Source organism: Pelodiscus sinensis, chromosome 10 (assembly GCF_052426305.1).
Source record: "Pelodiscus sinensis isolate ZL-2025 chromosome 10, ASM5242630v1, whole genome shotgun sequence".
NCBI classification, from domain to species: Eukaryota; Metazoa; Chordata; order Testudines; family Trionychidae; genus Pelodiscus; species Pelodiscus sinensis.
The window spans coordinates 47,859,385-47,883,063 of NC_143061.1; the positions used below are offsets into that span (position 1 = coordinate 47,859,385).

Here is a 23,679-nt window from a genome sequence, read left to right on the forward strand (position 1 = left end):
AACCCCTTGCCACTCCATGCTATTGCCTCTGTATCAGAGGCAGCAGCGTGGGGTGCCAGTCAGGAGCTGGTTTAAAAACCAGCTTCCCTTGCAGACCGGCTGCCTGTAGCCCTGGGCTGCCCCCTCTGACACAGAGGCAGCACCCCCTGTCCTGGGGTGGGAGGCAGGGCTAAATTCCTGGACCTCGCCCACCTAGCTCCTAATACACTTTAAATGCAGAACCATAGCAGGAGTAGGTCCTGGATCTGCTAAAAAGTATACTGGCAAGAAGTGGGAGGGAAATGTCTCTAGTCTATAGCATATGAGCTTTGCTTATGGTTATGTGACTACACTATTACATCCCTAACCAGGACTGGAAGAATTCTAGTGCTCAGTCAGTGCCAGTGTTTTTCAAACAGCTTGAGAGTGGGATCAAGCAGAACGAGCTGAATTTATGCAGAAACTCCCCCGTTAATCAGTTGCAGCAGCTCAGGGTGTAGGTGCTGCTGACACGAGGTGTTCCTTGAAACACGACAACCCCTCCTAAGGACGCTACAGTTCCTGCCATTCCTTAGCAGGCTTGGCTCTTCGGACAAAGCCCGGGCAACGCTCCACCTGCCCGGCGCGCTGATGCAGCCCCTGGGCCGCGCGCCGCGGAGCGATGGGGCATGGCGTGGAGCTCAGGCGGGCGCCCTGCGTGGCGCCCGCGGCACGGGCTGGTCCGGGGCCCCGGGAGATGCCCAGGGGGCGGGGGCGGCCCTCGCACGCTGTCCTATGGCAGCGAGCAGGTGGCGGCGGCTGTCAGCACGCGGGGAGCCGGCCGGCGGCGCAGGCCCGCGCCCCCCACCGAGCGCACAGGAGCGACCCCGGCGAGGCGCGGGGAGGAGCCTGGGGGCAAGGCAGGGGGAGGGCCGCTCCCCGCCCTTGATTGGCGCAGGGGCTGCATGATGCCACGTCCGGCGGGGGAAGCCCTGCCTTGCCGCGGAGCCTCCCCGCCCTCGCCCTCTTTGCAGGTGGTGCGCGGCTGCAGTCGGCCGGGCTCACTGCTCCTGCCGGGGAGACGCGCGCTCGCCCCGGGCGCTGCAGCCCCCGCCAGCCGCTAGCGCGCCCCTTGGCTGCCGGCCTCCAACTTTGCCCAACCCGCCGGGGCTGGCTATTCGCTGGCAGCGCCCCCCGCGGCGCGTGTTCCCGCCAGCGGGGCTGGCCCGGCTCCCCCCCGGTGGCAGCTGCCCCAGCCCCGCGCGCTCAGCCCAGCGGAGCCGGGACTGGCCCCTTCGCCGCGCTGCTGGCAGTGGCAGCCGCTCCCGGGAGCTCGCCCTGCCCAGTCCCGCGGGCTCGTGCCTGTGGGGTGGGGATTGCGCCCCCGCCCCCGCCGCCTGATTTCCCCGGAGCGGGGCTTGGTCTCGTGAGCAGCGGCCGGGATGCGAGGGGGCCGGCGGGACTGAGCTGCCACCCGCGAGCCAGTGAGCGAGCGCCGGGCGCAGGCGGAGCCGGCGGGGCAGCGGGACCTTGGGCTCGTCCTTCGCGCAGCGGGCTCGGGGGCTCGGCGCGGCAGGAGGATGCATTTCTTCCCGTGGGGATTGTGGCTGCTGTGCGTCGCCGCCGCCCCGGCGCGGGGGGACAGCGGCAGCAAGGCGAGGAGCTGCGCCGAGGTCCGGCTGTTCTACGTGGCCAAAGGGTTCAGCCAGACCGGGGTCCCCCAGGCGGAGATCTCAGGTGAGCCTCCCTCCGCGCCTCGCCCCTGCCCCGGACACCCGGCAGCGCGCTGCAGAGCCGCTCCCGCAGGGGGCAACCTCTGCCCGGAGCCGCTTCGCCGCCGCGCTGCCGCGATACAAAGGGACTCCGCTTTGTCAGCCCGCCGCTGCGGGAAGCTGCGACTCTGGCAGGACGGCGCTCTGTGCGGGATGCAAACCGGGGTGGGGGGTGTTGGGCAGCGGCTCCGGAGGCATTGGGAGGGGATCCCCCTTCTGTACAGCATCCCCGCGTGTCTTCGTCTGTTCCCATCCGATTTCTCGTGAAGGAGCCCACCAATTGCACAGTGATCCATCCAAACAATGGTGTGATTTTCCTAGTCTCGCCTTCCCACGGGACCAGTGCAATAGGTTCCTCGGCAATAAATATCAACTTCAGTCTGTTCTGGAGTGTTGTGGAGAAAAACGATTTCTTGTAGGCTTGTGATTTTTGTTAAGGAGTCAGTCAGTTAGAAGTAAGGGAGTGGTGAAGTCAGACCTTAGATGTCTTCAGGAGGAGGGCATCCCCAGATGTGGCACACCAGCCCTTCTTAGCACTTGCAAAGTCTTCCGATAGACGAGATCTGTCTTGATTTTCTGTGGTGCAAGCATGTTTAAAGGAGATATTAGGTGATTGCTGTCCGGTGTTTTCATTATTGTACAATTACAATGAACTGGAGGATTTGGGTTAGAACTCAGGATCGTCAAAATCCTATGGATTTGATTTCAAAGCTAGAAAGTGCCCCATAGTTACAAAAGAGAATAACTTTTGTTTATAATGTTCTGTTGGATGAAAACCAGCTTAAAGGCATTTGTCAGTTAAAAATTTAAGTGTCAAATGATTTTTATCAGGTGTTTGAAACAACCCCAGTCATCTACATCAGAATTGATTTCTGCTATATTAATATTGCATGTGAAATACAAACTAGATGGGGGAGGGTCGTGTCTGTTTTTTGGCAAATACAGAGGAGTTTTCAGAAAATCTCTGAAACATAAGGAATATTTCAAGGTTTGGTTTATGTTTTTGAAAAATCTGCATTTATTTTTGTTTGTAAAGCTTTGCCGAAGTTCTGATTCACAGACTTGTGACCCATATCTAAGAGCTTTCTTGCTCACTTGTGGGAGCTACTTAGTTCAGACAAAGCATTAAGACATGCAAGTGTACGTGCCAGAGCCAACCTTCAGGGACATCTCAGTTAGATTGCAGTTTGTAGTTCATTCCTAAGCTGCAGAATTTCTTATGAATACTTCATAATGTAGTTTTATGGGGACATTATTATCATCAGCTGACATACAAATGGAGAAGGCTGAACTTGTTGCCATACAAATGTGAACTTTTTCTTTGTTGAAAGGTGGATATTAAAGTAAAATGGAAGGTTTCAGAAAGTGAAATAGTGGAGAATTTAAAACCTATTTAAATTAAGGGGTTTGGGGAAAAATGGGGGAGGGGATGCAATTAATCCAGCTAAGCAAAAAAAGACCCTTTCCCCTTGGCTACAGATATCCGTAAAGGATTGTTTAAATATCTCATGCTGCTTAAATAGCTCATGCTGCTTATAAAGTCTTCAAGGGCGTAAACATTTTAAGAAACAATATAATGAGGAAGAGTACATGAAACCCTAAATGAAATGAGCTTCAGCATTGGTCATATTTTAGAATTGTGTGATATGCATTGCATAAGATATAAATATCTTGTACCCTCAGGGTCACTGTGTTCAAAACTGTGTTCAAAACTTCTAAAAATGCTGAGGTTGGTAAAGAAATAAGAGGAGACAGATTTCTAGGAACAAGGTTTATTATTTCTAAAGAATTACCAGTATTCACGTTTGCAATCTTAAGCAATAATGATTGAACTATAGGAACAAATGGTTTACCTCTGACAGTGAAACTGTACAGATAAATATTGTAAAAATTGGTGGAATGAACTGAGACAAATGGGGGAATACTGTCTTCACATGTGAACGTTCTGCTGATAGTGCAGCCAATTGTGTACTTAAAATACAAAATGAGAACGCTTCATGTTCATTGTTGGTGATTGTCACGTGTACTTCTAAATTCTAAGTTCTAAATGTTTAGAAGTTTGAAGCTGTCATCTGTACTCTCTTAATATCAATGTAGTAAAACATATAGATAATGTAGATAAAACGTTTTACTGTGAAAATGTCAATTTTGAGTTGGCCCAGATTGTGTATGGTTCTGGTTTGTTGATTATTTTATACATGGAATGCACATACTGTTTACTTTTTCAGAATAAGGGTGTCTCAAATGGCTTTTTAGTGACAACTGTGTAACCATCCATGACAAGTAACATCTTGTCTTAAGAGACCACTTTATCATATCCCCAAAGGTACGGGGTAGAATATAGCTCTATCTTAATTAGCAAATGATTTACGTTAAGCAACCAAATTCTGTTGTCTCTTTGAGTGGTCACTGAAATATAATGAAACCTGTCTTAGTTTGGTCAGCTGACCAGAACTGCATCACAAGACTTGTTACCCACTGGGCTTCGTATGACAGAAATCATGTCAAGATTCTACTATAATCTCATCTGTAAATGTCTACACAACAAACACTAGGGGAAATTTCAATTTAGTAAGAAGTGCTGATTGGGGTGGTTTAACTATGAACAGCCTGGCTTTGCTTTCACTGAAATCCCTGTGTGAGCGAGAGAGGTTTCCCAGTGTCCAACTCATGGTTTGTTGGACAAGGGCAAGGGTCGTCCTACAAGCAGAAGTAAAAGTAAGTGGGTGCACCCCAGTGTGCAGCTCTGGTAAGAGCTGGGTAAGCTGCAGCAAAAGCCAGCAGAGAGCTATTTACAGAGCTGGCAGGGCCCCGGGTTGCAATAGGACAGTACCTGCAAGAAATTCTAAGTTACTGTCACCACTGCCTATGAGCCATCTGTTTTTCACTCTTTGGAGAGGAAGAGGATAAAGTGTAATTGGCTCCACGTGACTCCTCATGTTTTCCTCCTCCTTCCATAGTCTTCCTCTTACTAAATGAAGAAACTGCTTTATTTCCATCATTCCCAGCCCCATGGCTGTGGCTGCCTTGCTCCTCGATCACTGGGACTGTCTCAGGAGTCTGGTGTCATCATTATTCATGCACCCCTGAACTCCTCTTGACTTCAGAAGAAGTTGATGGTGTACCAGTCATGCAAACTATGACTTAGAATGAGTTAGTTACATTTATATTGGCTTTAGCACACTTCACATTTTTTAATCTACAATTTTTAATGATTTAAGAGGATTATGACTAATAGAAGAACTCCTTTGCTCAGCAGATGATAGTATGAGTGTACGAATCAGCTGGAGAGGTGGCTACACTGTTACTGTTATTAGCTCCTTAACACATACAGTGCTGATTAAGGGAAGAGTCCAGCCCCCTGGATTTCTCATGAAACAACCAGGGCAGGGTTTCTAACTTTACGTTAATGGAGGCACAATGCATTGTACATGTCTAAGCAAGCACTCGGCATGTGTCAGATACTAGTATTAATCATGTTTTAGGAAGAGACAAGGTATTAAATCTCATGTCTTTGAAGTCAATGGCAAAACTCCCAAACATGAAGAAGTCTACTCATATAAGCAGGGCTCGACAAATAATGTAATCTACTCGCCCCGGAAGAGCCAGCACACAGCGATCTGCGCATGCGCAGAACCGCGCAAAACTGCATAGCTGGCGAGTGGGGCTCGCTGCCACTTGGAGAGCCCTGCATATAAATAATCTCCACATCCCAACCTCAAACCCCTGATTCTGCTGTAAATATCTATGGTAATGAACATCCCTAAACTAAGGAGCGATATTCCCTCTTGCACATGATGCAATTGGCAACATTTGCTGGACCCACATCTACTCAGTTGGTAACAGACTGGGCACAGGTTTCCTGCCATTTGGAGAGTATTCCCTGTGCAGGACTCATTTGCCTGTAGACTTACTGTCCTTTAAGGGCATTTAAAACCACGAACTGTGTGAAAGAGCCAGGGCATTAGCAAGGTAGGGATGTCTGTGGACCATTCCCCCCACAGACCATTGTCTGGGGTGCTATGAGTAGGGTTGTAACATTTCAGGTTTAACTGGTTAACTGATTAAGTGGGATCCCGTGTGGGGCTGGCAACAGGAGCCAGAAGTGGGCGACAGGTGGGGGCTGCTCCCCACTGGTGCCCGGTAAGCATTCCCCATTAAGGGGGATGCTTACTGGGTTAGCAGTTACTTGGTTACCCATTCACATCGGATATGTCTACACTGCAGAGGTTTTTTTTTCCGGAAAAACGGCCATTTTTCTGGAAAAACTTCACTTATGTCCACACTGCAATTGCATTCTTTAGGAAAAAAATTGAAAGAACAGAGGGGTTTTTCCAACATTGGTAAATCTCTTTCTATGAGGAAGAAGCCTTTTTCTGAAAGAGCTCATTTGGAAAAAGGCGTGTGTGGACGGGAAAGAGGGAGTTCTTTCGAAAGAAAAGGAAAGAAAAAGCGCAGGTGCCCTGGTGGCCACTCCGTCCATAGTATTCACAGCTGAAATGCAAGATAGTGTCCATTTAGCGTGGATGCTAGAAAAAGCAGATAGCTTTTTTGATGCGCTTTTGCTGTGTAGACGCTCATTTTCGGAAGAAGTTTTTTCAGAATATCTCTTCCAGAAAAGCTTCTTCTGAAAGAAGCCTGCAGTTTAGACATAGCCATTCCTAGCTCTAAGTTAAGCTGGGACCTTCTGTTCAGCTTCTTAAACAGATTATGTATTTAAATGTGGCTGCTGTGAGGCAGTGTGTTGTTTGAATTCATTTACCCCAGGATATCACTTCTCAAAACATGCTTCCATCTCCTGCTGTAGCCAGGCTATGTCTACACTACAGGGATCTATCAGGAAAAGGTATGTAAATTGTGCTCTATTTTCAGAAGAGGCTTTTCCGAAATTTGGCCCGTCTTACACTATGCCATATTTCGGAAAAGCCTCCTCTTTCAGAAGAGCCCTTCTTCCTCGTGGGAGGAGGAAGACGGCTTCTGAAAGAGTGCATCTGCTCTTCTGCAGCAAAAAGCGGAAGAGCAGACGTGTCCCATTGACGTAGCGGAGTTTTTCCAGGATATTTCTGGTATCCCGGAAAACCTCTGTAGTGTAGACATAGCCTCAGAGGCTGTGTCTACATTGGCATCCCTTTCCGGAAAGGGATGCTAATGTGACGAGTCGGAATTGCAAATCCGCGGGGGATTTAAATATCCCCCGCGGCATTTGCATTTACATGGCTGCTGCTTTTTTCCGGCTTGGGGATAAGCCGGAGAAAAGCGCCAGTCTAGATGCGATTCTCCGGAAAATAAGCCCTTTTCCGGAGGATTTCTTATTCCTACTTTCAGAAATCCTCCGGAAAAGGGCTTATTTTCCGGAGAATCATATCTAGACTGGCGCTTTTCTCCGGCTTATCCCCAAGCCGGAAAAAAGCGGAAGCCATGTAAATGCAAGTGCCGTGGGGGATATTTAAATGCCCTGCGGATTTGCAATTCCGACTCGTCACATTAGCATCCCTTTCCGGAAAGGGATGCCAATGTAGACGTAGCCAGAGAGTGTCTAAGATAGGGGTTGCATGGGCAAATGGTGAGCAAAGTGCAGAATTTATTTTCTGGGACTTCTGAGGTAGTTTGGTTACTCGCTTTTCCAGGCAATTCTGCTACTCCCCAAAGTTAAGTATCATTTAACTGTATGCAGTACTGGCTCTTTTTAGTTCGCCTTGCTTTCATCGCTCAGATCTTCTAGGCTCCCACAAAGTGCTCCTGTGACTCCATTATGGTCTGAGAGATTGTCAAGCGTATGTATGAAAGTCATTGTGGAGACATTAGCTACATTAAGAATTCAGGAATACTGCCCTTTTCCTCTTTGTGCAGGACCTAATTTGATGGGGACTTCAGAGTGTTACTGAGTTAATAACAAATACTGGAATTGTATTTGAGTTTTTCTGGAAAACTCTAGTAATAAAAGTAAAGGCACAGTGATTGGAAAAGCTACAGATGAAGTGGGACTTTCTGTTCTCCAAACACCGGTCTCTTCTACTTGAACCAAAGGTGATTCTCCATTGGCTCCTGGTAGTAATAGCAGGGTTATTCTATCATCTTTGTGTTGTAGCCACAGATGGATGATAGGATCGCATACACTTAGCTGGTGTGTTATAGTGCTGGTGAGCTTGTTCGGAAGAGATTAGATTATTTGAAAGGTAGAAAAATTCTCCTGACCCAGCATACTTGTAGTATGTTTGAAGAAGCAACACACACTACTAGATTATGTCCTGTTTTCACTAAAATTGACAATGATCTTGGTATGAATGTTAGAAAAGGTTTTGGTTGAATTTAATCCCTTTCACACTGATGTCACTTAATGTGATATGTTTACATATTTTCTGCTTGGTGATTGTGTTCCTAATACAATATGTGCACATACATACTTGTCAAAATCACATTTATGGAACAAAACAAGTTCTCTCTGGTGGCTAATTAGTAGGGCCCTGCCAAATTCATGGCCATGAAAAAGATGTGTTGGACCATGAAATCTGGTCTCCTCCCTTGAAGTCTGGTCTTTTGTGGGCTTTTACCCTATGCTATTCAGTTTTCACAGGGAGAGAGACACAGCATTTTCTCAAACTAGGGATCCTGACCCAGAAGGGAGTTGCAGGGGGTTTGCAAGATTATTTTGGGCAGGTTTCAGTATTGTTACCCTTATTTTTGCGCTTCCTTCATACAGGCAGCTGGAGAGCAGCAGCATTTGGTTGGGTGCCCAGCTCGGAAGGCAGTGCCCCAACAACAGCAGTGCAGAAATAAGGATGGCAGTACCATATCGTGCCATCCTTACTTCTGTGCAACTGTTGGCGGCAGCTCTGCCTTCAGAGTTGGGTCTCAGCTAGCAGCTGCTGCTGTCAGCTGCCCAGCTCGCAAGGCTGTGTCGCTGCCATCTGCATCACTGAAGTAAGCCTAGCAGTATCTTATCACCCCTTACAATAACCTTGCCCTCCCCATTTCTTTTTTGGGTCAGGACACCTACAGTTACAGTACTATGAAATGTCATGATTTTAGCTATTTAAATCTGAAAATTATGATTTTTTTTAAAGTCCTATAACCAAAATGGACTATGAATTTGGTAGAGGCTCTTCTAAGTAGATGCCTAGTCCCTTAGGTTTAAACAAAGTTTTGGTACAATAACGGACCGAGGCCCAGATATGGAAAGGTATTTAAGTGTTTCTGTGCTCGGGTAACCAACTTAGGAGCCTAAATGAGATTTAGGCTCCTAACACCAATTGAAATCAGTGGCTCCTAAGTGGATAAATCTCTTGAAAATGAGACCTAGGCCTCTGAGGGTATTTTTGAGTAGTAGCTGGGAGTATGCTATCCAGCACAGGTAGACTTGAACCAGCGCCCTAAACCTAACAGAGGTGCTGCAAGCAGCACAAGTAACAGCCTGGGCTAGCCACCCAAATATTCTCCTGCTTGACTCAGTGGGTATGTACTTGGTTGGATAGCCTACCATACATGCTACCGTGGCCACGCTGCTGTTGGCTCAAGCAGAGCTTCTGTGAGTAGATCTACCTGAGGTAGGAATAACACCTCCCAGCTGCTATATAGACATACCCAGAAACACTTAATGTTGCAGTGCTGACCAGAGCAATTCCAAAATATATCTAAACTAGTCAATTAGCCCATCACAGGGGTGCTGTATGGGGACTGCGGCACCCAAATGGCCGCTTGCTCCCCCGCGGCAGTCCGGCTGAGCAAAGCAGAAGTCAGGTGAGTGCCACGGCGGGAGGCAACAGCTCTGCCCAGAGGGAACAGCCAGCGTTAGAGTCATAGACATTGGGCTACTATATCTATATCTATATCTATCAGGCCCCAAGTGCCTGCCTTGTACATATTTAAAATCTAGAAAGCTGTATATTAAAATGTTCATTTTAAAGGATTTTCCTTACTCAGTGTGAGATGGATGACTAAGTTCTCAGTACATAATTATCATTATCAACTGCATCTGACAAAAATATTTCAACAGCTCCTTTTGTTGGAGAAGCAAAACATAATTAATGTCTTCCCCCGCCCTCGCCCCCCTGGAAAATATGAATTAATGTATAGCTTGAATTCCTTTTGTTTGAAAATCCATAGCCTCTTTCCCTTGTTCCTCATTCCTCTGATTTTGCCACGTGGCTGTTCAGTTCTCCTGTTTTTATTTAGAGAGGCTGATAATATCAGTAAAATCTCAAGACATGCAGATATGTTTCATAAGATCAGAGATGGGCACCTCTGATGTTACCAGTTGCATTCAGCAGACCATATAGACTCATTCTTGTGGCTCATTTAAGTGACTAGTTGTGCTTATACTTAAAAAAAATATAGGTTGCTGTCTTTACTATGAAAAGATTGAGTTCAGAGCCAGAGATTATGTTTTCTTATATCAAAGTAGTAATTTTATTTAAAATAGAGGGCCTGGAAAAATCTGCTCACTAAAAAAATCTGGGAACCTTTCTCTGATGGGTCATGAGGGGCTAGTCTAACTCCCAGTTGTTGCTGGAGTCAATGGATTATTACTTGTATTGCTAAAGCACCTCAGCTTTCCAGTTATGGCCCAGGGCCCCATTGAATAAAACAGAACACAAATATTGACCCTTTCCCAAAAGGCCATAAAATCTGAGTAGCCATACTGAGCCTGCTAAGTGACAGGGTGCTAGTGTCATCTGACTTGAGCCATAGGATGAAGTGTTGTCTCTTGTGTCTGCCATTGTGCTGACCGCTTCCTTGGAATTCTAGCTTGCTTCAGAGCTGGCAGGTGAGATTATGAAGCTGGGGCAGGTGATGGTCACTGGGAGCAGGGAGCCAAATGGGATCTAATTGTGTAATTAAACTTAAAATTTAGGCTACCAAAGGAGCCTAAATGCCACTGAAATCCTATGGCAGGCAGATATTGTAGTTCCTTAGTCTGCATTGAAAACCCAGCCTTTATTTGCCATTTTCTAGCCTGGCTCCTATTTTAGATAGGCTGGAAAGAAAAAAAGCCTGACAGTTTTAATACATTCAGAGTTATAGATCTTGTCCTGAAACATGGAAATGCAAGTAGAAAAAAGGAGTAGAAACAGCAAGGAAGTATCAATATTTATGAGGCAGGTAGAAAGAGGACATTCTGTCCTGTGGCATGGTTGGACACTACTAACTACATACTCCGGATGTAAAAGGTTATCCGGTAAAGCCTCACCCTTAATCGATAATACCGGATCCGGTTAACCAGGAGGGGCTGGAGCCGCTCCCCACCTGCCCTGCGCAGGGCGGTTCTCCAGCCCTGCGGGGCCCATCACAGCAGCCCTACCTCTCCCCTCCCACTGCAGGTTACACGCTAGCTCCTGAGAGTGAGGCCAGCAGGGGCTGCCTGCCCTGCTCCCAGGGAGCCGACTGTAGAGCCCACAGCGAAGTCACCCCGGGAGTGGACAGGTAGCCCCTGCTGGCCCTGCTTCTGGGGAGGCTTTGCTGTGGACTTTGCAGTATAAAGCTTGTTTTAAGCTTTATACTAGAGAGCCTGCAGCATGTGTAACTCTAACTGCTAGGATTTTTAGCAGTTACACGGTTACATTTTTAACCGCATTTTTACAGCCTCACTGCATATACCATAATGATTAAACAGAGCATGGTTTCCTGAAAAAAGGGTGTATCTGTCTTACAGTGATGTGTACGTGAATTACACCTGCTCAGAGGAGCAATGGCAAAGTATCTCTTGTATGGGAATCACAGCCACTCCAAGTGGTGTACATCTGTTTGCTTGCAACATCTTAGTTTAACTCTGTTTTTGATTAGACAAACCCTTTGTATTCCTTTGAATCTGTCACATTGTAAGATGTATTCAGCAAATTGCACAACATTCGCTATTCTTGTAATAGATACCTTGCATCAGCCCTGCCTGTTCTGTCCTAGAGTGAGTGTCTGTTGGTGTAACTCCACTGCCTGCACTGGAGCCTCTCTGGCTTCCCACCAGAGTAAATAAGATCAGAATCATGCCCATTACTTTCATCCCTTATGGAGGTCCATCTTGGAGGCCTAGGCACTTACTATTTGTATAGTAATGAGAAGGGAAGGATGATTTGGTGGGTAGGGTGCTAACTAAGACTGAGACACCCAGGTGCAATTCCCTGACCTGGCACAAGTCTGTTAGGCCCAGTCTACACTATCACAGGGCATTGATCTAATAGCATAGCAGATCTACTTACTGCAGTATCTTCCCTACAGTAAGTTGATACATTCCTGTCAACACCCTTTACTCTTCTTGTTCTGGTGGAGTACCAGAGTCAATAGGAGAGTGCTTGGCAGTCAATTCATCACATCTGTACTACATGCGATAAATCAACCACCGCTAGATCGATTGCTCCCTGCCAATCCAGGGGGTGGCGAGACATGCCCTTAGTCTCTGCATCTTTACCATGCGAGGCATACCTCTGAAAAAAAAATCTGCACATCTGTGCCTCCATGCCCCATCTGTTCTGAGGATAAAAGCAGTTACTTCTCACAGGTGTTGTGCGGAGAAAAACATTGAAAGATTGTGAGGTGCTCCCTTACTCTAGTAACAGGGACTATATAAATTACCTTAGCTAGATAGTCCCTAGTATTGTGAGTGGTTCCATTTAAATCACTTAAGAACATAAGAACGGCTATATTGGGTCACACCCTAAGTCCTTTTAGCCCAGTATCCTGTCTTTCGACAGTGACCAATGCCAGGTGCCCCAGACAGAATGGACTGAACAGTGATCCATCCCCTGTTGCCCATTCCCAGCCTCTGACAGACAATCTAGGGACATTTCCAATGCCCATCCTGGGTAACAGTCATTGATGGACCTATCCTCCATGAATTTGTCTAGTGCTCCTTTGAACGCTGTTGAAGACCTGGCCTTCACAACATCCTCTGGGAAGGAATTCCACAGGTTGACTCTGCATTGTGTGGAAAAAATACACTTTGAACCTCTTTGGTCTGAGACCCTCTTGTCCGGCAACCTCCCTTCATCTAGCAAACTCCCTTCATTGCATCTGGTCAAGTCCTGAGGGTGCCAGACCAGGCAGATCCAACCTGTACTTCCTTTTGTTTGTGTTACTTCTACCTATTAATTTCATTTGGTGACCCCTAGTTCTTTTGATATGAGAGCAAGTAATTAACTTTTCCTTATTTGCTTTCTCCATATCAGCCATGATTTTATAGACCTCTATCATATTCACCCTTAGTCTCCTTTTTTCTGAGGTGAAAAATCCCAATCTTTCTAATCTCTCTTCATATGGCAACTCTTCCATATCCCTAATCATTTTTGTTGCCCTTTTTTGAATGTTTTCAATGCCAAGGTATCTCTTTTGAAATGAGGTGACCACATCTGCACACAGTATTCAAAATGTGGGTGTACCATGCATTTATACAGAGACAAGATATTCTCTATCCTTCTTTTAATGATTCCTAACAGTCTGTTTGCTTTTTTGACTGTTGCTGCACACTGAGTGGATGTTTTCAGATAACTATCAACAATGACTCCAAGAGCTCTCTCTCTTCTGTGGTAACAGCTAATTCAGTCTCCATCATTTTTGACGTACAGTTGGGATTATGTTTCCCAATATACATTACTTCGTATTTATCATAATTAAAGTTCGTCTGCCATTTTGTTTGCGGTCGCCTAGTTTTGTGAGATCCTTTTGAAGCTCTTCACAGTCTGCTTTGACTAAACTATTTTGAGCAGTTTGTCACCTCACTGCTTGCCCCTTCCTCCAGATCATTTAGGAATATGTGGAAAAGGATTGGTCCTAGTTCAGACCTCTGCGAGACACCATAGTTACTTTTCTGCCTTCTGAATACTGATAATTTATTCCTACTCTTTGTGTCCTGTCTTCTAACCAGTTATCAATCCAAGAGAGGATATGACAACTCATGGTGGTTAATACTGTTTGGGGTTAATGTTTGCAGGAGCAGCTGCTTGATTACTGTCGTGTTAGGGTCTGTCTTCTGGTAGTTAACTTCCTTCCTCCATCCCAAACTCCGATTAAAGCAAAGATTTCTTTTTTCAAAAATGATGTTCACTTCCCTCATTTTGTGTGTGTGTGTGTGTGTGTGTGTGTGTGTGTGTGTGTGCGCGCGCGCACGCCTCTGACAATTTAAAATGTACCTTTATGTAATATTTGATTCCCAGCCCAGGGGATTAGATTGCCTCCATTGACAGTCTGAGTTCTGTGAAAAATAATGAAGCTTTAGACTGACACTTAAAACGCTTGTCTTTACAGGACGAAATTGCAAGTTGGTTCAGTGACGGCTGCCCAATAATGAATTTCCATTTTAATTCCAGTTTTCCAGACATAAAATCACCTTTTTTTCCTGGTGACTCAAATATGCTGTGTGATGGTTGTCCAGAACAGACTAGTTCTGTACCTTTTCTAAAAAAGAAAAAATATAGTAATCACAAATGTGTGGCCTTTATTGACATTGTAAAAGTAATTCTTTTTCTTTCATATGCAACAGTCTGAATAGAATAGTATAGAATTACCCACCTCTTGTAAACTCTTATAATTGGCAACTTAAACTATTTTTAGATTATCATGCATTCTACTAAAGCACTTTTAAAAATATTTAATATGGTTTCAATGAGCAGCATGATAGTACTTGTGCAACATTCAAAACTTTTGATTAAAATACAGGTACTTTATGACAAATAGTTTTGACTTGCAAAATGGTATTTTATAGCTTTGTAATATATTATATAATTTTGTCAAAATATTTCAAGTTTTTTTTACACAAGCTTCTTGTTTTCTGACTGGTGTGGGGGAGTGGACAAGAGAAAAACTGAAAAGCTATTACTTTCATCTTTCAGTCTATTTCTGGATGGGAAAAGAATACAATAAAGGGTGCGTTTTGGAAATTAAGTTTAACTCTTTAGTTGGTAAAAAAACAGAAAGTAACTCATATGTCTATCTCTTCTTATATTCCTGAATGGTGACAACATTGAAAAGAAACAAACACAAATTCAGTTTAACTTGACTACTCAGTAAAGTTTCTGGGGTTGCACTGGCATAGCGGGGGGCTGAATTCGGCTTCAAGAATTCATTGCAAACTTGAAGGGATATTAACTGTCAGAATTTCTCTAACTCCAGCTGTCTCAATAAATGAGTTAAATTGTGGAAGGAAAGACTTGTGGTTACTTGGCTGGGAAGTGGGAGGAAGGGGATCTGTGCCCTTAGGCCTCAGTTTTCATGGGAATGATACAAGTCACTTCACTTCTCTCCTCTCTCTCTGACTGTTTCCCTATTTGTAAATGTTAAATGGAAATGTTATTTGTTAATTACCTCATGGAAAGTGGGTTGGTTGTGGGGCTTAATTTGCTGGATTGTAGAGCTTTGAGATGCATAGAAGGAAGACATTATAGAGGAGCAAAGTATTCCTCTTTCTGACATAGCTGCCTGGCTTAACCCAGCCGCATGAGTTTAAAACAGTTGCATAACCATTTCCCAGTTTACAAACATCTGTTTGGCTTTGCTGCAGAATTCCAAACAATCCCAGCTAAAACTCTCCTCCTTGGTGCGAGGTCTCACTTAGGCTTCCACATTGTGGGAATAGAGTCTCTTTATTGAATTGGATCAGTATGGACTGCTTGGGATTTTAAACCCACTGGGAGTTTGAGGAGGCTCTGCTCTGCAATAGGTGGACTTCCCACCAACTCATTCAGCATTTTATTGGGACTGAGCCCATGCTGAAGTGGGAGCTCTGGCCATTGGTGCTGGTTCAGCCCTACTGGCCACTGCAGCAGAGTGTGAGGGTGAGGCTAATGGCTTTACCCTGAGATGGAGGCTCCAGAGATTGAAGTCCCGGGGTTTGATTTAGTGGGTCAAGTAGTGAGCTGCCAAATCGACTGATGATGGTGCCCGTTGGCCCACTACTCCACCAGGTCAGGAGGTAGGGTTGCCAGATGGTCTCCCAAAAAATACCGAACACTACAGCTAAAGATTTGTCGAGCCAAAAAACAAAAACACACTGCCACAAACACACATGCTATGTTTAATACTTAACTTTATTATAAAACAGTCTTCATCCTACACCATCTCTATGTAAAGAGGCTTAGAAGTAATTGTGCAAATGTGCATGCTGTTTTCATTGTTTTCTGTTCCTCTAAAGCTAAGGCTATAGAAGAATTTAGAAGAACTCGTTTTTATCCTGCAGCTGAAATGATTGTAGAGAACTCCTAGCGCCGATCGTGCCTCGCCTCCCAGCCACTCCCCCTGCCAGGCTTCTGGGCTTCTGATGCACCCAGAGCGGCAATCGCGGCCCTGCCTCCCATCTGGAACTTCCAGGCTGGGAGGCAGGTCCACGATCGGCACTGGGAGCCTGTGATTGCGCAGAAGCCTAGGAGGGGCGTGCCAGATGCAACCTCCTGCAGTGGAGACAGTGCAGAAATTCGATTTAAGGTATGTTGGTTCTAGCTATGCTGTTCTCATAGCTGGAGTTGCGTATTTTAGGTCGACTTTATCCGTAATGTAGACATGGTCTTACTGTATGTTCAGCTTCTAAGTTACATTAAAGTTTAATATTAGCGTTAAGCACATGCACATGTCTTTGTAGGATTGGAGCCTATAGAATGGTGGTCCCCAAACTGTGGGGCATACCTCACTGGGCGGGTAGGAAGGAGCATTCAGAGTGACACATGATGGGGCCTGTGCTAGCCCTGTGGAGAGCAGGGAGGCAGCCACATTCCTGCCTTCAGCTCAAACTCCTCTGCTGAGCCAACTGTACAGTAATGGAGGGGGAGTGCAGACATATTTGATTACTAAAAAGAGTGGGATGGGGTTGGCAGGAAAAGTTTGGGTACCACTACTATAGAATATGGGGGTGATGGTGGAGTTCATGCAAAGGGGTGGAAGGATTGGGGAAGGTTCCTTGAATCCTTATCCCATACTTTTTTGCAGCTGATCTGTACAGGGTTACAGATCAGCTGCAAAAAAAGTACGGGATAAGGATTCAAGGAACCTTCCCCAGTCCTTCCACCTCTTTGCATGAACTCCACCATCACCCCCATATTCATATCTGTGCTGTCCTGCAAATATATTCCTGGGCTCTCTTGTTCTCTCTCTATTGTTCTTTGTGTGGGCCCCCTTTACTATAGGAGCCTCTGACTTCTACAGGGAAAGATCCTTTGTACTGCAATCTAGCCTTTGTACTGCAATCTGCAACTCCCATGATGCCTTGGGAACAGGAGGGAAACAGCTTCTTGTCCAGGCAGTGCAGAGAGAGAGCAGGTGGTGGGCTCTATTTTGGAGAGAGGAGCCAGATTACTGGTGTGGAGCTCAGTCCAGAGCAGCAGTTGCTGCTGGAAGCTAGAGCCTGCTAGGGCTTTGATCGACAAGGGAACCTCAGAGGCTATCGGGGGTTGTCCCTGAAGGGGGGAGACTTTTGTTGTGCTTGGAGCTGACTGAGAAGGGCCTGCAAGGCAGGAACCGAGAGTCACTGGGACTGTTTGGGAAATGCTTGCAAGGGAAGGAGCACAGCAGTGGGACTGAGTGTGAGGAGAGGCAGAGTGATCTGCCTAGTGAACCAGGGACCTAAAGCTGCTGGCATTTGGAGGGGTCAGCTCAAGTCTTGATAGGGGTAGTGCAGCTTTCTGCCTTGCTGCACTGACACACAACCTTCACAGTGCGGTGTCCACTACAGCTGCAGATCTTCAAGTGCCCTCACTCAAGCAGGAGTCTGGGACTCTGAAATCCAGAGGAGTGCACACTTTGGGTGGGGTGAATAGTGGCAGTGCGTAACTGTTTAAATGGTTAACCCATAAGCATCAGCTTATCAATTTCCGTTACCCGCCAGATCCCGGTCCTGCTCCTAAGGAACTGGCTGCTACCGTGCGCTGCAGACCCTGCAGTGCAAGCTTTATACTGCAGAGCCTGCAGCACATGTAACTAACTGCTAGGATTTTTAGTGATTACATGGTTGCATTTTTAACCATTTTTTTACATCCCTAGTGTAAGTGCAAATTAGATAAGATTCATTTATTACTGTATACTTTGATTTAATTCAGCTACACATTCTGGATTTAATTGAGTGACATTTAATCTTAGTATGTTAAATCTTTTTTCTTTACATTAAATTGGAATTAATACACTTTTACTTAAGTAACTTAGATGTATATTATTTATATTTATTCCGGGAGAGGAGTGGATAGAGAATCCCCACCTATCCAACATCACCAATGGGATACTCAGGATCTCCTTTAATATCAAGAGCATTAGGCGCTCAGACACATAGCAAGTGCTGCCTGCTCCCGAATAACCCAGGGAGGAAAGCGGGAGGGGTTACATTTGCATTAAGATTTTTACAATAGCTGCACTTGGATCCAGACTGTGGCATGCAAGTTGATTTGATCAGGTAACAAGCAGTTTCACGTCCTTTAATTATAATATTAATAATCAGTGACCAGATGACAAGTAAAGACAAATCTATTGGTAAATCTTTCCTTCTGTGCTTAATTGCTGCCAGCATGTAGCAATTTGGAAGTGTTAACTTTTAATTAATTTGGGTAGTTTTAATTTGTATTACATGATGATGCATGGTAGTTGCTTGTTAAATATACAAATCCAGGCTGAACAAATTGGCAGAGCAGGTCATACTGCCATTAAGCTGCTGAATTTTTAGTAGGTGTTCTTAAATGGTTGTAGGTTTCTGAAGTTGGAGGTGAAAAGATGGTACTGTAAAGAGAACCAATTTAAATATGTGATCTGTTATGGATTATTATAGGAGTGAACTGCCCAAAATTACTGTTTGATAGCCCGCTTTATGCTTTAAAGACTCAATCTCTACAAGAGGGGAAGTGGGGTCTGGGAGGGGTTTTGATTGCAGGAGTGGATTCTGATCTGAGAATACAGAGTCTTAGAGGGAGTTGTGACCAGGAGGGAGTGCACAGGGCTTGGGCTGTGACCTGGTGCAGGAGTGGGTGGGGTGCTGGGGGTAGGCTCTGGCTGGGAGGTACTTACTCTAGACAGCTCCCAGCCAACGGCCCAGCAGGACCCTAAGGCAGGCTGCCTCCCTGCTACCACCACACACAATACTCAAATCGGCTAGCTGTTTGGGCCAGCATGTGTGTCCCTGCACAATGCGCACCATGGGGGGAGAGGGGCTGTGCATGCCTGCAAGCACAGCCCAGGCAACTGCCATTGGTCTCTTCTATGATTGGCTGATTTCTGGCCAGTGGGAGCTGCAAGATTGTTCGGGGGTACAGTGAAGTTTCCTTCCCCCTAAGGCGCATGCACTGCTCAGAGACGCACACGTTGACCCCAGCAGCCAGTGAGTTTGAACAGCATGTGGGATCACAGCAGGTAGGAAGCCTGCTCAAGTCCCACTGGGCTTTGGGATCTTGGCGGGTCATATCTGGCCTGTGGGCTATATTTTGCCCACTCCTGTTTAAGGCTCATGATTGGGAGGGAATTACAAAGACCATTTTTTGTACTCAAGACTCTGCAGAGTCTTATCCCATAGAATTTCCAGAATAGGAAAGGGATGCGATCTACATATTTTAGCATTTGCTTTTTCCCCTCTCTCTACCTTCTGATGCTGGGATTAATCACGCTCATGACAGCTATACAGAGGGTGCAGGAGAGGGGGGAGGAGAATGATCACCCACTCCTCCGCTGGCTGTTAACATTGCAGCTTTATTGTTCTCCTGTCTTTGTGAAAAGTATTCAAGGTTTGAATTTGGTACCTATTGTCTCTTCAGGAAAAGAGTTCTGCATTAATTAGCTCTGCTGCAAGAAGAAGGTGAGGAATTACATAAAAAGCAGAACCATGTTCAGCCTGCTGTGTAACCAGATATCACAGTCTAGGCGATAGGTTAGAGGACACCTTGTTTTTCTTTTGTCTGTACTTGCTGTCCTTTTTGGTCACAGAACCATTTAAAGCCTCCGATTTTTCCATGATGCAAAAATAATTTTGCTATGGAAATCACTGTCCATTGCTGAGTCTGCTGATTTTACTGCTCTTGGGTTTTCCTGGAAAACAGAAACCTACAAACAAATGTTGGGACCATGAGCACTTTTTTCCCCAGTTCCGGCCCCCTTCCCCTCCCCCAGTAGAGTAGAGTTTTAATGAAATCTGCTTAGGTGCTAGCATGTAAATGAGGAATGACTACAGTGTGATTTTGCTCTTATTAGATAGAGTGAATGCTTTCAGACTCTGGGCACGTTTCTGTATTAAACAGAGAGAGCGAGAAAGCAATACTGTATTGTTTGCTACAGTATTCTGGGTCAGCTGTCTGGGGGTTTGAGTTGTGTCCTTATATGTAACATTGCACTTTGTATTGCAGGGAAGCAATCTCCTGTCAGTCATATATTATATATTTTTCCCTGTTAGTGGTACATTAAATAGCAGTACTTAGGCCTGAAATCCTAAATATACCTTCAGTTTGTCTGGTGTATGTATATCCTGTTTAAAAGTGATACCCTGTATTTTCATGCCATCACTATTAGATTTTTATCATGTTACATTACTGAGTATTCACTGTCCTTTTGTCAGTGAGGGGAATAGACTTCTGAAATTACCGTGCTTATGTAATTTGTGTGTACTGCACTGTTGTTTTCTCAATACTTTTTTTCTGTGTGTCATGGGAATGATGGTGTTTGTTTTAATGGTGGGGAACCTAAGGCTTGCATGGATCCAGCCACTGGTGCTCGGGGCTTCTCCTCAGAATTGTAGAGCCTATGCTGGCGCTCCAGTCCCCCCATCTCCCTCTCCCCGCTGTTCTCCCCGTGGGCCTGGAACACACAAAATCTAGTAGCCTGGCCCCGACTGATTTTTCTGTGGTTGAAAAAAGTCGGAACTGGTACATATTGTAGGGGAAACTCTAGCCAAACATTTCTCCAGAGCTCAGTTTTATTCTCCCACACCTCACTTGCCCTCAGTCCTTTATTCTCAAGCTGAGGTGTCTGCTGAGAAAAGCCGCTCCGCGTCTCCCTGGTCTGCTGGGGGGAAGCAGCTAGTGCGGGGTTGCCTCACCCCGTTTGTAAGTAGGGATCCGATGTAAGTCGGAGCCATGTAACCCGGGGACTGCCTGTATCTGGCAGAAGATGCCAGTTGTTAAAATTTTGTAAATAAAATGCAGAAACCCTGCAGAACAACCTAACAATACTGTATGTTAGAATAAAATTCAGAATAAGACACAGAATTTGGGACATTGATGGATAAGAACACGTTATTAATGAAGGTCTTCAGGGAGTTGAAAGAAAGTCTATCCTGTCATCATTAGTATACAGCAGTTTTAGTTAGCAAAATTAACAATAAAATCCTCTTCTAATTTGATCTTTTTTTCTGATGTGCCTGAAATATGTCATCATATGGTTTTATGGTTAAAGCACAGACTGGCTGGAACTCAAGTTTGGAGTTCAGCTTTCTGTTCTCATACAGATGCAAATTGGTCACATTTCTTGGTGCCTCAGTTCCCCATCTGTGTACGGAGGTAATAAAACTTCCTTTGTCTTTTTTATTTATATTATCAGCTCTTTGAGGCAGGATCTGTCCCTTATTGTGTGAATACATATTCCCTCACAAAGTGAGAACATGATTTCCTTTGGGACCTTAAGGTCATATTGTAGTAAAAATAACAACAGTGCTTAGCACCAGATTTTGCTAACCTTACTTATAATAACTAGAGTCCATGGTGTCATTTACTTGTGAAATAGAATTCCATGCTACTCAACCGGAGTAAGCACTCTGACATTTCTAGAACAGATTTTGTGGGCACGTTGTTGGGTTGTGTGTGTTTTGTTTTCTTTTATCATTACTCGTTTCTTTCAGGTATCCAAACAATTTACTTAGTAAATGAGAAAATAAACTCTTCTTTATTTCACTGTAATTATCTCCAATTCTTTAATCTACATTTTATTCAGTGGGTAGTGAACAGTATTCATTGGGAGGTGGAAAGGAACTGTGAGAGCAGAAATCATATTGCAGGAAAAAATAAAACTGGAATCCATGCATCTCCAGAGACTCTGGTCTAAATCAGGAGCCAATATTCTAGAGTCCTTATAGAATGGAGAGTCAAGTTTAGCAGATTTGAATGTAGATTAACAATTACTTTAGTTGATTGTGTGCCTGGAGTTGCATTACATTTGTTGTGTTATTTTTAGCGAGTTTTGAAGCCATCAAGTAGTATGTAGTCTGTTATTTTTATCTTGATATAGCTGTGTCTAATAGAATTTCATGTAATTGAATCTTAATTATTACAGACAGCTTTTCTGTATGAAACTATGGTAACATTTAGTGTAGCAAAATACTTCTCACAATGAAGTTAAACAGTTTATTCTTAAGCAGAGCCAGGGGAATAAATAATTCATTCAATGGCATTGGCACCATGGTCTCTTGACTCCATGCTAATATGCCACATTATAATAACAACATTATGTGTTTGTCATCACTTTTTTAATATTGTTTCCTTTAATTTTTATTATACTTTCATCATGAAGCATACAGCCAACCACATGTGACAGATGTGAGTCTTGTTTCTTAATGCATTACTGGCAGGTGCTCAAATAGTTTTGATGTGCATGTTACTTGCGTGTGTCTACGAGAGAGAGAAAATGTAGACTGTATACAGATGCCTGGTAGCCGAAGTAATTTTTGTTTTCAAGGCATTAATTCCACTCATCCCTCCTGGCCAAAGTATATGGGGTACTATATATGTAATAAAAACTAAAATACAGCAATATTTTTTTTTCAAACACTCTACTAATTAACATAACACAGCCATCCTTTGACTACAAAACAAGATTAGAAGACATCTAATACAGATGGCTAGAGAACTAAAAATGTGGAATCAGAAAGAATTATTCTAAAAATTAATATCCCCATATTCACCCTTTGCTCTCTGCTATTGTGTTTATGCATGCTTGTTTATAGGTGAATGTGAACCAGCATGTACAAAATTACTCATATACTACTCTGCAGCTTTTCACACATGTATGAAGGAGAATGATTCCTTGACTTCCCCTTATCAGTTTTTGTCAGGGTTAAGACCTGAAAAGCAGACCTTGAGGGCTTGCAAATGCACTGACTATTGCAGAAATATAATTTCCTATCAGTGTATTTATTGATCAACTTTTTTAGCTAGACTACAGCAAAAAGAATGGAGACGTTTCAATGGAAAAACAAAGATCACTGCTTCTGAACTGGCAACATTTCACAAAAAGATTGGGACTTGTGCATTTGTAAAAGACTTGCATGAAAAGTTTCTTATTGGCTGCTACTGTATCATGCCCACAGCCATCAAAGGAAGATAGTTGAAGGAAGGCACTTCAATGTCTGCCCACTCTGACTCAAGTTCATATTACACGATCCTAGAAACAGCAATGCCAGCACTAGAATGCTAATCTGCCTTAGAGTTTATACTCCAGTCTAGACATTCTTTCTTTTAGTTCCATGGAGGGGGTTTTCTTATCCACCCTTGCTCACACAGCTCCTCTTATTAATGTATTAATGGCTCCAGCCTGCATTTGAATAAAGAGGAGAATATAACACTTTCAAATTTGCAAATCACAGTTTCATTTCTGTCAGCTTTGGCAGTTACAGAGTTTCTGGTAACTCTCATGAAGACAATCTGGTTTGAATTTAAAACCCTCCCTGAAGAAAGGAAAAGCTGGCAGCTCAGAGGTTCAGCAGGATGTCCTTATGTGAAGCTTCTGTCTTTCCTTTTTGTCTATGATTTGTGTTAGCAGAAGGGAAAACTGTTTTTTTTTTTAAATATCTCTAAATTGGCCAAGTATTCGGGGACATATTTTTGCTATTACAACCTATACTGGTTCTGTGGTAAATCAGCAATTTTCATTTGAGCAGTTCTAAAAATTAAGCTAATAAAGACTGCTAGCCTTCCCTTGTGTTTAACGTGACCCGTAGGGAGATACTCCTACTCTCTCTATGGGTTTCTTAAAGGGATGGGTTGTGGTGTCTGGGTCATTGTTGCTAGGCAGATTTAGCACT

At 44.5% G+C, this 23,679-nt stretch overlaps 1 protein-coding gene across 1 annotated transcript in view; it reads left to right on the top strand.

Annotated features, from left to right (window-relative positions):
* Nucleotides 1-962: 962 nt before the first annotated feature.
* The window catches only part of GPC1 (glypican 1), a 336,700-nt gene continuing 313,983 nt past the window's right edge, over nucleotides 963-23,679 (top strand). The window contains exon 1 of the mRNA XM_075937488.2: nucleotides 963-1,695. Coding sequence (XP_075793603.1) covers nucleotides 1,539-1,695 — 157 coding nt within the window. The 5' untranslated portion in view covers nucleotides 963-1,538. The remainder of the gene's footprint in view (nucleotides 1,696-23,679) is intronic.